The following is a 15,261-nucleotide window of genomic DNA, read 5'->3' as shown; positions in this document are numbered from 1 at the left end:
AATAGATAGAAGACCAAGTATTCATTTTAGAAGCAGTTGGCTTAGGATGTAGTCGTAACACAAACGAGATGGAACAGAATCTTACAGCTTTGTCCGTACATTTCATGATCTTTGGGCTAATACTCAGGCACTGCAGAAATGATTCTTTCACATTCAGGCTTTCCATTGTCTTTGGGTAGGCACGTGCATGTGTGTGTGATGGGGAGGGGGACCTATACACGGTTTCAACGTTGCACTGATGTATGACTGACTAAACTAAATGGACATTCTTTAAAATAAGTCTTAAAGTGTTTTACTTCAAGACACACCCCTGTGTCTACTTTTAAAGACTGTAAGACATACTTTTATTGTAAAAAAAAAAAATGCATATGTACATATGTACACATACATGTTTACACACACACATAGAGGAAGTAATATACCATTCCCCAATCCTATTCCTCTCCCAGAAGTTACTGCTTTGATGTAGTTTCATAGACTTTATCTAAGCATATTCGCATACAAAGATACGTGAGTCCCTGCCTACCCATATAACTCAAGTAATACACAGTTTTGTGTGTGTGGTTGCTTGCTTTTCACAAAGATATCAATGGTAACATATTGTTCTAAAACTTGCTTTGTATGGTTTATCAATACATCTTGGCGATCATTCTAAGTCAGTCCATGTAGCTCTACCTTGTTCTTTTAAACTACTGTGTGATATTGTCAGGAGGATACACTAGTCTTTATCTAACCCTAACTCCACTGGCAGACCTCAGTGGTTTCAGACTGTTCACTGGTGTGATGGCACTGTGTCCCAGTCTGTGCTTTGTGCACATGCTGGAGTGACTTTCTAGGACGGATACCTGGGCATGGAACTGCTGAATGGGAATGCAGGAACATTTTAACCTGGAGAATTTTTTTATTATAATCAAGGAAACTTGATACATCCTCCATGAAGCATTTCAATACCACAGGCCCATAGAAAGGACTGCTGCCACCCAGGATGATGGCAAGAGGTCTGTGCAGTTCATAAACGGGTGGGGCTGGGAGCAGAGGAGAGAGGGATGGCAGGGATCGATCTTTGGGGGAGACTGTAATAAAGTCACTTTGCGTCTGTGGGTCTCAGTGGTGTCTCTGGGCTTATCAGTGAGCTGCCAAGTACTCAAAGGCGAATACTGCTTCTTTTTCCTTTTTTCCTCAATCTCAGTAAATTCCCTGTAGTTGATCTCAGCCTCATGAGATGGGGACAAGTCCAGATATTTGAATAGGGGACGAGAACATAATGATAGCAACAATGTAGAGAAAGCTAACTCGGCAGGCCATGCCTGAAAGTTATGGTTATTTATTAGAAATATTTCTTTACAAAAAAGATCTCCATGTCATCCACAACCTACTGCATGCAGGCTTTTAGAAAAATGGCTGTTTTTACCGGAAGTGTCATTACAGAAAAACATGTTTGTACAAGATTGGCTAAAAGTATCTTTAGAAACGGATCTGGTATTTTCCTGAGATGACATTCTTTGGGTAGGAACATTTGTACCTTCATCTACCCCCCACCCCCACCTTGTGAGCTATCTCCTACTTGTCCTCATTATGGTACCCATTTCAAGCTTTGACTGTTGTTGATTTCTTTTTTAAGGATAAAAACACCAAAATTAGAAACACAGAAACCTTGCTCATATCTGAACCAAGCATAAATTAACTCTGAGCTAGAGTGGGAAAGATCTCTTAGCAGAACTCACACTCTACAACATGCTCATTTGTGCCATCAGAAGCCTTCTTGACAGGGGGCCCTAAGGATCAGCCTGAAGTAGAGCACCCACAACGCTGGCCCTCTGCCCTGACCACCAGTGCACCCTGGTGCTGGAGGCAAGTCCAGACTCCCTAGTCTGGCATTCAAGGCCCCACCCACCTTTCCAAGCTTACTCCCACCTCTCCTCCGCTGGTGGGCTTCACTGATTCCCCAGAGGTCTTCTTTACTGACTACATTCCACCCAATAGCTGGGCTTTCTGGCCTCTGAGCATTTGCTCATGCTGCTGCCTTTGTCTAGAACTTTCTAAGCTTTCTCTTTTTTTCAGGTACAGACTCATTTCTCAGTGCCACCTCCTCTTGAAGTCTCCCTGGCCCTCTGCCTGAACTCTCTCCACTACCTCTGCTCACTCTTAAGGTACCACTTACTTTCTCCCAGGGGCTAGAGTCTTATCTTCCCCATCAGCTGTGAGCTCCCTGAGGGCAGGATCACATCCCTGAAACTTTTTGAGCTCCAATGTGACACGCAAAGGAAAATACTCAGCACAGCTTTCCAGATTTTGAATTTTCAGATTAGAGATGCTCAACTGGTAAGTATAGTGCAAATATTCAAAAATTTGAAACAAATCCAAATCTAAAATACTTCTGGTCCCAAGCATTTCAGATAAGAGATACTCAACCAGAGAGCACAGTGGCTCATGCCTGTAATCCCAGCACTTTGGGAGGAAAAGGCGGGTGGATCACCTGAGGTAAGGAGTTCAAGACCAGCCTGACCAATATGGTGAAACCCTGTTTTTACTAAAAATACAAAAATTGGCCAGATGTGGTGGTATGTGCTTGTAGTCCCAGCTACTCGGGAGGCTGAGGCAGGAGAATCGCTTGAACCTGGGACGTGCGGAGATTACAGTGAGCCAAGATTGTGCCACTGCACTCCAGCCTGGGTGACAGAGCAAGACTCTATCTCAAAAAAAAGAGAGATACTCAACCTGTCATTTCTGTGACATGCCCAGGACTATACCTACCATCTAGAAGACATGAGTTAATGAGAACTGCTGGGCACGGTGGCTCACGCCTGTAATCCCAACACTTTGGGAGGCCAAGGCGGGTGGATCACCTGAGGTCAGGAGTTCGAGACCAGCCTGGCCAACACGGTGAAACCCTGTCTCCACTAAAAATACAAAAATTAGCCAGGTGCCGTGCCACGTGCCTGTAATCCCAGCTACTTGGGAGGCTGAGGCAGGAGAATTGCTAGGAACTGGGAAGTGGAGGTTGCAGTGAGCTGAGATCATGCCATTACACTCCAGCCTGGATGACAGGAGCAAAACCCCATCTCAAAAAAATTAAAAAAAGAGAGAACCGTTATGAGACTATGGAGAAGGATACTGGACTCCCAGGTCTCTCCCAGCTCCAGCACACCATCACCCTATGATTCACGCAAAGAACCATGCTCCGCTCTGCCTCTGAGATACAGCAAACTATGCAGGCATCCCTAAGTGGGGTTATCAGCCAGATACACAGATCGCAGGCATCCTATGACCACATTGTGTATGTCCCCCCATATTTTCAGTCTCATGGAGACCCTGTATTTCTTCTGTATCTCCTGTGCATCAGGAACTGTTCTAAGCCACGGGCCTTCTGGTATCCCTGGTGACAGGCAGCACATCTGTCCCAGACTTGCATTTTGTCCCATTGGTTTGACTGGCTGTGGAAGGCTGCTGAGGTTGCACACTCTACCTGGAGGCAGGCCTGTCAGCTCAGAGCTGACATGCAGGGCGTGGCTGCCAGGGAGGCAATGCTGCCTCTCCGGAGGCAAACAGCTCCCGGCCTCACCCCTCCAGCAGACCCTTTCTCCCAGACCCTGCCAGCTCCCAGGTGACTGGGTGAATGCACCCCACACCCCCTACCTCAGTGGGTCATGAAGATCAACTGTGACAGACACAAAGGTTGCCACCCCCTCCTTCCTTTGCTTTATGCAAATACAAACCCTAAAACATGTCTGTGACCATGCCCTTTTTCTCTTGTGCTGTCCTCTTGCCAACATGTCACAATGAAGAAATGCAAGACAAGATTTTCATCTTTATTCGTACCTGGATGTTCTTCAGTGGCAGGGTTTTCTTCAGAGTCTTTTGAAGGACTCTGTGAAACTTTCTCAGAAGATGTGGATTCCCTTGTCTTTGTACTATTTGGTTCTGGTTCCAGCTTAGATCTAAAAATAAATAATCAGTAGTCAGGTATTTTATTTCCAGAACAGGATTCCTTTTCAACAACAGAAGGAGTCACATGTGACCCTGCACTTTTGCTCCGTGTCCCTGTACTGGGGAGCAGTCACTGCCTCTGGGCCCAGTGACAATCTAGACACACCTCCACTGGGGCACTTATCACTGGCACTGTTGCTTGTAGGATAGAGACTGTGCACCCCCTCTGCATTCGCAGCCACGGCACACTGACCAGCGTGCAGGGGAGGCTGCAGTAAGTATGTGCTGAATACTCTCCATAGACTGACACCGCACTCAACAAACCCAGAAAGCTGACTGATACTCACCCAGAAGTTGACGCAAATGCAAAAAGATTGCTGAATATGCTATTAATTATATTATACTTATATATATATGTGCATATACCCCCCACATATGTATATACACACATATATATACCACATATATATACCCCCACACAAATATCTCCTACTTATAAACACATCCCATATATATACATACATGCATATATGTCCCCCCACATACACACACACCATATGTATATACACATACTCATATATACCCACCCACTCACATATATAAACACACACACATACATAATATAAGCAAGCTGAATTTAGCCATATATAAAGACAATAATGTATCATGACCAAATGGCGTTTACTCCCGGAATACAAAGTTTAACACTTGAAAATCAATGAGTGTAATAATACCCTCCTTAACAAAAAAAGAAAAAAGCTTACATGACCATTGCATTAGATGCAGAAAAAGCATTTGAAAAAGTCAAGATCCCTTGATGATAAAAACTTTCAGCAAACCAGGAAAATAAGGTATGCATTAAAGGGATGACTCAGCAGGTTTGTGGTGTTCGAATTCTGCACATTCCAAGGAATAAACTGGCCCTTCTTGGCTCCTGGGAGATAACCTCTAAACTCCTAGAATATCTTGTCTGATGAGAGTGTCTTTGTATACCTTGGGGCATTCCAGATAGTTTATGCTAACAGTGTGATTTACGATTGGGGGCCTTGGGCCACTCTATCAGTGCATGGCAGACATACTTAATGGCGATTTAAGAAACGTGGGCTGCCATGTGGAGGTTGCCTGGAGGGAGGGTAGCTGAGTAAAGGTGCTTTGTAAACTACATTCTTTTTATAAGCGGCAGTGGTTCTCCTGTCCAGTCCACTGCCACTGGACTGCTCTATACATTAAGTTCCCCCAAATAAATTCTGTTTTGTTCGTTGGCTCGGGGTCTCTTCTTCGGCCTCTTTGGACCAAGTGCCATCTCTAACTGAAGTTAACAGGGGTCTGACATGACCAGCCGTTTGGCCTCTGGAGGGGCTAGAGACTGAGTTAACTGTGACCTGTTGTGCTAGCACATCACATCTACACGACTGATGCCCAGTGAAAACCCTGAACACCAAGGCTCAGGTGAGCTCCCCTGACTGGCAATACAGGGTGACACATATATTGGGAGTCACATATTGGGGGAATTAAGTCCTGTCTCTACTATTCCACTGTGAGAGGACAGCTAGAAGATTGCACCTGGTCTCTCCTGGCCTTTGCCCTATATGCCTTTTACCTTTGGGGATTTTTATCTGCATTCTTTCACATAATATACTGTAACTGTGAGTATAATAGCTTTCCTGAGTTCTGTGAGTTCTTGCAAATCCCTCAATAAGAAAGGAAATTTCCTTAACCTGATAAAGAATAGCTACAAAATACCTATAGCTGCCATCATACTTAATGGTGAAAATATTAAATCCTTGTCCCTTAATCAAGAGCAAGGAAAAGACGTTCATCTTAACCACTTCTATTCAACATGGTACCAGAGGTCCAGGCCCTAGCCAGTGCAATAAAACAAGAAAGGAACAAGAAACAAAAGGCATAAAGATTAAAAAGCAAAACTATTGTTATTCACATATGATATGATTATGTATATAGAAAATTACATAGAATTTACAAAAAAAAAGCTACTAGAACTATGTGTGAATTGATCAAAGTTGTAGATAGAAGGTCAATATATAAAAATCAATTGTATTTCTACATACCAGCAATGAGAAATTGGAAACTAAAATTGACAAAATGGTATCATTTACAATAGCATTAAAAAAATCCAGGAATAAATCTAACAAAAGATGAGCAAGATTTCTACACTGAAAATAACAAAATATTGCTGAGAGAAAGAAATTTAAAAATAAAGTAAAAGACAGAAATAAATGCAAAGATTTATTCTTTGCATTTATTAAAAATTCAGCTACCGTGCCTGGCTGACTTTCTCCTCTTTGAATTTTCTTAATCTGCAAAATGGAGGAAATACCACCTTTCTCAAAGAGTTCTTTCAAAAATTAGATGACACTACCCATGAGAAGGTGCCTAGCATGAAGCCTGGCACACAGTAGGTGCTTCCCTGCTTCATCACTAACCTCCAGGCCTTAGTTTTCTTAATTGTGGATGGATGTTAAGATGTCCATTCTCCCAAATTGATCTAAAGATTTAACATAATCCCTACAAACATCAGATTTTCTAAAGAAACTGAAAAGCTGATTCTAAAATTCATATGGAAATATAAAAAAACTCTAAAATAGCAAAAACAATACTGAAAAATCAGAAAGTTGAAGGATTTACAACCAGCTGATTCCAAGACTGATGATAAAACCACAGGAATCAAGACAGTGTGGCAGTAGAATAAAGACAATGAGACCAATGACACTGAATAGAGTCCAGAAACAGACATACAAATGTTTGGTGAACTGACTTTTGATGATGCTGCCAGGTCAATTCAATGAGAAAAAGAAAGTGTTTTAAACAAACACTGGTAGAATGCATAGGTATTTACACAGAATAAAATAAACCTCAACCCCATCTCATTCTTTCAGAACATTGGTCTGAGACAGATGACAGACCTAAACATACCACCCAGAATCATAAGGAAAACATAAAAGAATATCTTAGTGACATTGGGGTAGACAAAGTAAAAATTAATAAAATTCAACTTCCTCAAAATTAAACATTTCTGCTTACCAAGAGACACCATTAAGAAAATAAATAAGCCACAGAATAGGAAAAAATATTTGCAGCATGTATCTAAAGATGTGTATGCAGAATATATAAAGGATTCCTATACAAATCAACAACAAAACAATCTTCCAATACAGAAATGAGTAAAAGACTTGAACAGATACTTCACAGAAGAAAATGAATGGTCAATCAACACACGAAAAGGTGATTCACATTATTAGTCAATGAGGAAATATAAACTAAACCCACAATGAAATACCACTCCACATCCAGTAGAATGGCCAGAAAAAATGGCCAACACCAAATCCTGCCATGTGGAAGAACTGCAACTTTCATACATTGCCGGACAGTGTGTCAAATGGTACTATCACTTTGGAAAACTTAGGACAGTTTCTTACCAAGTCTAAGAAACATCTCTACTACGACAACCCACTTTTTTTTTTTTTTTTTTTTTGAGGTGGAGTCTCACTCTCTAGCCCAGGCTGGAGTGCAGTGGCGTGATGTTGGCTCACTGCAACCTCCGCCTCCAGGGTCCCAGTTCAAGCAATTCTCCTACCTCAGCCTTCCAAGCAGCTGGGATTACCAGCACGAGCCACCATGCCCAGCTAATTTTTGTAGTTTTCAGTAGAGACAGGGTTTCACCATGTTGGCCAGTCTGGTCTTGAACTCATGACCTCATGATCCGCCTGCCTCGGCCTCCCAAAGTGCTGGGATTACAGGCGTGAGCCACCACGCCCAGCCGACAACCTACTTTTAAGTTGTTTACCCAAAAGAAACGAAAAGATAGGTCCACACAAAGGCCTGTAAAAGAATGTTTACAGCAGCCTTATCCATTATAGCCAAAAAGTGGGAACACCTAAATGTCTACCAACAGGGTAGATAAACCAGTGGAGGCACTTTCATGCAATGCAATACCATTCAGCAATGAAGAACGCACCAAGAGTACGTCTCAAAAAAATGTGTCATGCAAAGGAAAAAAAGCCAGTTAAAAACATAACTTAAAAAAGAAACCTAATTAAAGATAACCTGAGAATTTACTCCATGTTTGAGACTAGGTACATACATATAATTATTAAATTTAGCATCTATTACTTTAATATTTTACCTCAATTATAAGTTTTGGGATGTAGGAATTGAGCAACCTGACGTATTAGCAAATTGTCAATCTAGCTTGACAAGACATTCAACTGCCAAAATTTTCAGTTTTTTTCCAGTTACTAAATGACAAATAACAAAATTTCTTAGCCTGCTTTCCCACCTATAAAATGGGGCTGTGACTATCTTTCTTGTTAGAGTTACTGGTTTATATGTAAGTGCTTACCCAGCACAGTCTACAGCACATAGTAAGAGCTCAAAAATGTAGCTATTACTATGATTACACTACTGCTGCTGCTGCTATTTTCACTGTGAAATAACAAAAGGCAGAATGGTTTAATAAGACAATTTTTTTGTGAAGTCTTAAAGCAATATACATTTTTTTTCCTCTGACAAGATGCAGACCAATGTTAGGAACAGAAGAAAACTGCTGAAACAACCCATAAATAATTCAAATAATTCAGAGAAAAGAGTACACTGGTACAATCAGTACAAGAGACTCAGGGTCTTCAGTGCTGGCCCAGCTAGCTGCTGATCTTCTGGCTGGCACCATGGAAGGGAAGGACTGAAGGAGCCCTGGCAGAGTAGCAGGGAGTGGCCTGGGGTGGGTGGTGGGGGGCTTTCTCCTTGGCCACATTGTACAGAAGACTGACCTGATGCCCTCCCATACTGTCTGGGCTGTCAGGTTACTCCAGCAATTCCACAAATCCCATGGCAGTCTGGAGATGACAGTCCTTAAATCCCTGGTTGACTGACTACCTTGAAAAAGGCACATTTAGAAATGGAATTTGGAGACAACAAAGGGCTTATATTCTAGAATGCTGCGTATTTTCAATGTGACCTTGGACGTATTTTATTTTATCCTCTTTTTTTTTGGACAGAGTCTGACTCCATCACCCAGGTTGGAGTACAGTGGCATAATCTTGACTCATTGCAACCTCTGTCTTCTGGGCTCAAACGATTCTTGTGCCTCAGCCTCCCGAGTAGCTGGAATTACAGGTGTGTACCAACATCCCCAGCTAATTTTTGTATTTTTAGTAGAGACGGGGTTTCGTCACGTTGACCAGGCTGGTCTCAAACTCCTGATCTCAAGTGATCCACCTGCCTCAGTCTCCCAAAGTGGTGGGATTATAGGCATAAGCCACTGTGCCCGACTTTTATCTTCTTTGTCTGAGTTTTCTGCATCTGGAAAATGGAGGAAAATACCACCTTTCTCAAAGAGTTCTTTCAAAGATTAGATGAGACTACCCACGAGAAGGTGCCTAGCATGAAGCCTGGCACACAGTAGGTGCTCCCCTGCTTCACTACCTAACCTCCAGGCCTTAGTTTTCTTAACTGTAAAATGGCTTTCAGTATCTTTCATTCCACCCAACACCACAAGGTTCATTCTGACTTTCTCTCTTTCATTTTTCTGAGTGGGAAACCTGGCTTCCAATATCCTTCCAACAATATCTACTACAAAAGTTGTTGCAAACACTAAAAACGTAGTAGACCAAAAAAAAAGTAACTAACGAAAATAGTTTTTTTTTTTTTTTTTTTTTTTTTTTTAAGATAAGGTCACACTCTGTCTCCCAAGCTAAAGTGTAGTGTTGTGATCATAGCTCACTGCAGCTTTGAACTCTTGGACTCAAGCAATCCTCCCACGTCTGCCTCCTGACAAGCTAGGACTACAGGTGCAGGTCACCACACCCAGCTAATTTTTAAATTTTTTGTAGAGACAGGGTTTCACTATGTTGCCCAGTCTGGTCTTAAACTTCTGGCCTCAAGCAATCCTCCCACCCCAGCCTCCCAAAGTGCTGGGATTACAGGTGTGAGCCACTGTGCCTGACCACCATTCTATTTTGACCAGTCATCTCCACAATGTCCTTTATAACAATAGCATCACCCACTGCACCTCACTGGCACTTCTCTTTGGTCTCTTTTGTTTGGAACAGTTCTTCAGTTTCTCCTCAAGTTTCATGGCCTCGACACACAGTGTGCCAGTGATTCTGAAAGAGAGTTCTCAATTTGAGTCTGATGTTTCCTCATGGTTGGATTCAAGTTATGCATCTTCGGCAGATATCACAGAAGTGATGCTTTCTTCTCGCTGCAGCCTATTAGACTGTGTGTGATTTCACTTTTGCCCATTTGACGAAGGTGGTGACTGCCAGGCCCCCTGACTGCCAAGTGATTCTCTTCCCCTTTGTAATTAGTAAGTACCAGGGGGAGGAGAGCTTTGACACAATGTAAGTATCAATTTCAATCTTTCACTTATTTATTCCTATTTTGATGGACTCATAATGTCCTATGCCATTGAACCAGTTATAATGGCCTACTGTCATTTATCTTTATGCTCAAGTTATCTACAATTTGGCCAGTAGAAGCCGTTTCAAATTGATGGCTGTGTCCTTTAGACACGTCCTAACATTCTGAGTCCTTCCTTGCTTTCTGACACAACAAAATGTTCCAGGCTTATTTTATATGTTCCCTGCTCCAGCTTAAGAATCAGCCATTTCTCTAAGAGGCCTGGCTCTCTGAGGGTGAAATTGGTATTGAGAAGACAAGATCTGAGTGCCAGCTACGCTTATGGCTATTACAGTGTCACTGTTTCCAGGCCTTCTCAGTGGCCAGAGCAAGAAAATATATGCATGCATTTTCATACATGTGCATATCTACACATTTACAAGCATCGTTATTTCTGTATTGATCTTTGGAAACTGAAAACCCTGAATTCGTGCCAGTATCTTTCATTTCTACCCAAGACCACAGACAGGGCTTTTCCCCTTTCACTTCTCCTATAGTAAGAAACCTGGCTTTCCATATCCTCCTTTATTTATTTAGAGACAGCATCTGGCTCTGTTGCTCAGGCTGGAGTGCAGTGGCTCAATATCAGCTCACTGCAACCTGTGCCTCCCAAGTTCAAGTGATTCTGGTGCCTCAGCCTCCCAAGCAGCTGGTACTACAGGTCGTGCGTCACTACACCTAGCTAATTTTTGTTTCAGTGGAGATGGGGTTTTGCCATGTTGCCCAAGCTGGTCTCTAACTCCTGGCCTCAAGTGATCCACCTGCCTTGGCCTCCCACAGTCCTAGGATTACAGGTGTGAGCCACTGCACCTGGCCTCCTCCTGTATTTATTAATCGATCTATTCTCCTAAATGTAACCAACCCCGTCTCCCATCCCTCTCCATTCCTCTCTAGCACAGATCAGTCCCTCTCCTTGCTTAGGCTATGAATGCCCATGAAGACCCCCGTCTTCTTGCTCAGGTCAGGCACCCTGCCCTAGAAAACTGCAGCTCCCACCACTGCAGACGCCCATCTTACCCCTGCCTCACTGCACGGCTTCAGGACTGACTTGAAGTCAAAGGGCTGAATTGACTTTTAAATAAAGAACTCCTTTATTGTCTGTCATCCTTTGTGTCCAGAGTATGCTAATGTACCAGTTTTCAATTTTCAAATGAATAAAAGACTGTAGTGCAGCAGACTTAGACAAAGTTGAGTGCTTTTCTTTCTTTAAGTGATAAAAACAGATTCTAATTACACACAGAATGTCTGCTAAAGTCCTCAGGGAAATTACAAATTAACTAGTTGAAGGCAATTTGGGGGAAAGAAAGCAATTTTTAAAAAGCCATCAGAAAAATCAGTTTATGCCCCATGATTTATTTAAATTGATTTCTCTAACTGAAGGCTGAACATTTCGGAAGTGCTATGAACACAATTTCTACCTGGCCAACACCTGCTTCCAGGTCCCTTATTTGAAAAACCTCAGGATTCTAGTTTAAATTTAAAGAGAACACAAAGAGATAAAAGAGAGGAAGAGAGATTTTTCAGTTTGAAACAAGAAAATATGTGGGAGGTTTCTGCAAACCTTAAATACAGCCCGCTACAAATACTGGACAAAAGGGATTATTTCAGATTTCAGTGTGGCTCTTATACGGCCACACGTTGTCTCACTGTGCCTTGCTTCACCGCGCTCTGCAGATACTGCACTTTTCGTCTGTTTTTACAAATGGAAGGTCTGTGGCAACACTGCATGGAGCAAATCTACTGGCGTCATGTTTCCAACAGCATGTGCTCACTTTGTGTCTCTGTGTCACATTTTGGTAGTTCTCAAAATACTTCAACCTTTTCCACTATTACTATACTTCTATGATCTGTGATCAGTAATCTTTGATGTGACTTCTGTAACTGTTTTGAAGTGCCACAAAGCACAGTCACATAAGATGGCATACCTGATAAACGCTGTGTGTGCTCTGACTGCTCTCTGGCCCAGTCGTTCCCATCTCTCTCCCTCTCCTCCGGCCTTACTATTCCTGGAGACATAACATAGACCATTGCTGGAGACCTAGCAATGGCCTCCAAGTGTTCAAGTGAAAGAAGAGTTGCACGTTTCTCACGTGAAGTCAAAAGCTAGAAAGTATGAATCTTAGTAAGAAGGCAGGTCAAAAGTTAGACCTCTTGGGCCAAAGAGTTAACCAAGTTATGAATGCAAAGGAAAAGTTACTGAAGGAAATTAAAGTGCTACTCCAGTGAATATAGAAATGATAAGAAAGCAAAACAGCTTTATTGCTGATGGGAGAAAGTGTGAGTGGTCTGGAGAGATCAAATCAGTCACAACATCCCCTTAAGCCAAAGCCTAATTCAGTGCAAGGCCCCAACTCTCCTCAATTCTGTGAAGGCTGAGAAACGTGAGGAAGCTGCAGAAGAAAAGCTGGAAGCTAGCAGAGGTTGGTTCATGACATTCAAAGAAAGAAGCCGATTCCATAATGTAAAAGTGCAAGGTGAAGCAGGAAGTGCTGGTGCAGCAGCCACAGTAAGTTATCCAGAAGATCTGACTAAGATCACTGATCAAAGTGGCTATACTAAACAACAGATTTTCAACTTACATAAAACAGCCCTCTGTTGAAGTAGATGCCACTTAGGACTTTCACGGCTACACAGGAGAAGTCAATGCTTGGCTTCAATGCTTCAAAGGGTAGGCTGACTTTCTAGTTAAGGGCTAATGCAGCAGATGACTTTAGTTGAAGCCAATGCTTATTTACCATTCCAAAATCCCTGGGCATGGTGGCACGTGCCTGTAGTCCCAGCTACTCGAGAGGCCAAGGTGGGAGGACTGCTTGAGCCCAGGAGTTCTAGGCTGCAGTAGGCCATGACTGTGCCTCTGCACTCCAGCCTGGGTGGCAGAGTGAATCCCCAACTCAAAACAAACAAAAAGCCTCACATTTCATAAGGCTACAGCTGCTATAGACAGTGATTCCTCTGGCAGATCTGAGTAAAGTACACTGAAAACCTTCTGGAAAGGATTCACCATCTTAGACGCCATTAAGAACATTCGTGATTCATGGGAGGAGGTCAAAATACCAACTTTAACCGAGTTTGGAAGAAGTAGACTCCAACCCTCATGAATAACTTCAGTGGAGAAAGTCACTGCAGATATGACGGAAATAGCCAGAGAACTAAGATTAGGAGTGGAGCCTGAAGATGGGGCTAAATGGCTGCAATTTCACTATCACACCTGAAGGGATGAGGAGCTGCTTGTTATGGATGAGCCAAGAAAGTGGTCTCTTGAGATGGAATTTGCTCTTGGTGAAGAGACTGTAACAAGACGGGCTTAGAATACTGCATGAACTTAGTTGACAAAGCAGCAACAGGGTTTGAGAGGACTGACCCCACTTCTGTAAGAAGTTCTGCTATGGGTGAAAGGCTATCAAACAGCACTCCACACAATAGAGAAATCTTTCATGAAAGGAAGAATCCATTGATGCAGTAAACTTCATTGTTGTCTTATTTTTAAAACTGCCACAGCCGCCCCAACCTTCAGCAACCCCCACCCTAAATCAGTCAGCAGTCATCAACACTGAGGCAAGACCCTCCACCAGCAAAAAGATTATACCTCACCGAAGGCTCAGACAAACATTAGCACGTTCAGCAATAAAGTCTGTTCTAATTAAGGTACGTAGTTTTTTAGACATACTGCTATTGCACATTTTTCAGTATAAACATAGCTTTTACATGCACTGGGGAAACAAAACGTTTCTGTGACTTGCTTTACTGCGATAGTCACTTTGTTGCTGTCTGGAACCACACCTGTCATATCTCTGAGGTACGTGTGCACTTCTTTTATGCCTTCAACAAAGGTTCTGGGCATAAAGAAGATATTTTGGATATATAATAGCATAGTACTGTAATTTCAAAACCAGCTGTCAGACTAAGGTATCCAATCGCGCACAGGCGCCACGGACCCCGACAGCAGTCGATTAAGCCATCCTCACCGCTACTCAGTCACTCATTCAACAAATAGTTTCTACTACATACTAGGTGACTTTCTAACCCAGTGCTGCTCCAAGTGTGGTCCAGGTACCCGTCCATGGACTGTTGGTTACTAGTCTGCTACAAGGTAAGTACAAAAATGAACAGTCGGCATCTAGAAACATTTATAGCAATCTGACATTACATTTAATCAGTGGTCTCATTTCACTGGGCAGAGCAGAGACAAGCTCAGGAGTTGTCAGACTACTGTGGTGAGTTACTGCGGCTGTGGTCCAGGCACCATGGGCCTTGAATGCCATGCCGATTAGCCCTTGTAAGACATGGAAGCAAGGGAGTGATGAATTCACACGTAGATGCCTTCTGCCTAAAGGTGAGGAAAGAACAAGAAGGAGAGCACTGGACTACATTGTGAAGGATCACATAATTATTTCCCTCAAGGTCTTTTGTGCAAAGTAATTGGCACAGGGCAGCTAGCTATGTGCCAAGAGACAAGGCTATACTTTGCTGTCTAAATGAGAACAATTCCCATCTGACTGATTTTAATTTGTATTTTAGTCAAGGCCCCTGCTGAGAAACAGGAACTAAGGTAACAGCAAAGTCTCTTCTGACTTTACTTGGGTACCAGTTAAGTTCTCTTGGGATAATGAAGTAGAAATCTGCATTCCTTTCCCTGTTGAGTGTGAGACCCAGTGACCACCACACACATCTCGATGATAAATCACACATCTTTGGAGGGCCTACCTCCTCCTCCATAACTTCTTGGGGCTAACTAGTCTCACTGTGCCCCAGGCCTTCACTTCATACCCTTCCCCAAGTCTGGACTGCTTTCTAGCTCTCTAATTCACATACCCAGATATTTTTCTTTTGACAGCCAACACAAATCCCACTGCTTGGAACATCTGCTCCAATTACCCTGAGATTCAAATCTTGATTCAGCTTTGATGCTGGATAGCT

The 15,261-nt window shown here is 42.7% G+C and overlaps 1 protein-coding gene across 4 annotated transcripts in view; it reads right to left on the bottom strand.

Moving 5' to 3' along the window:
• The window catches only part of STX18 (syntaxin 18), a 117,588-nt gene that overhangs the window by 15,252 nt on the left and 87,075 nt on the right, over window positions 1-15,261 (bottom strand). For 3 of the 4 annotated variants that reach the window (XM_003934670.4, XM_039468052.2, XM_010345283.2), the window contains exon 6: window positions 3,820-3,938. In XM_003934670.4, coding sequence (XP_003934719.1) covers window positions 3,820-3,938 — 119 coding nt within the window. Of the gene's footprint in view, window positions 1-3,819; window positions 3,939-14,124; window positions 14,178-15,261 lie in introns of all 4 variants that reach the window. The other variant, XM_039468053.2, reaches the window with a different exon arrangement.

Source organism: Saimiri boliviensis, chromosome 3, assembly GCF_048565385.1.
Source record: "Saimiri boliviensis isolate mSaiBol1 chromosome 3, mSaiBol1.pri, whole genome shotgun sequence".
In the NCBI taxonomy this organism is placed as follows: Eukaryota; Metazoa; Chordata; class Mammalia; order Primates; family Cebidae; genus Saimiri; species Saimiri boliviensis.
The sequence above is the reverse complement of the archived record's forward strand: the minus strand, read 5'-3'. Positions and strand labels throughout refer to the sequence as shown.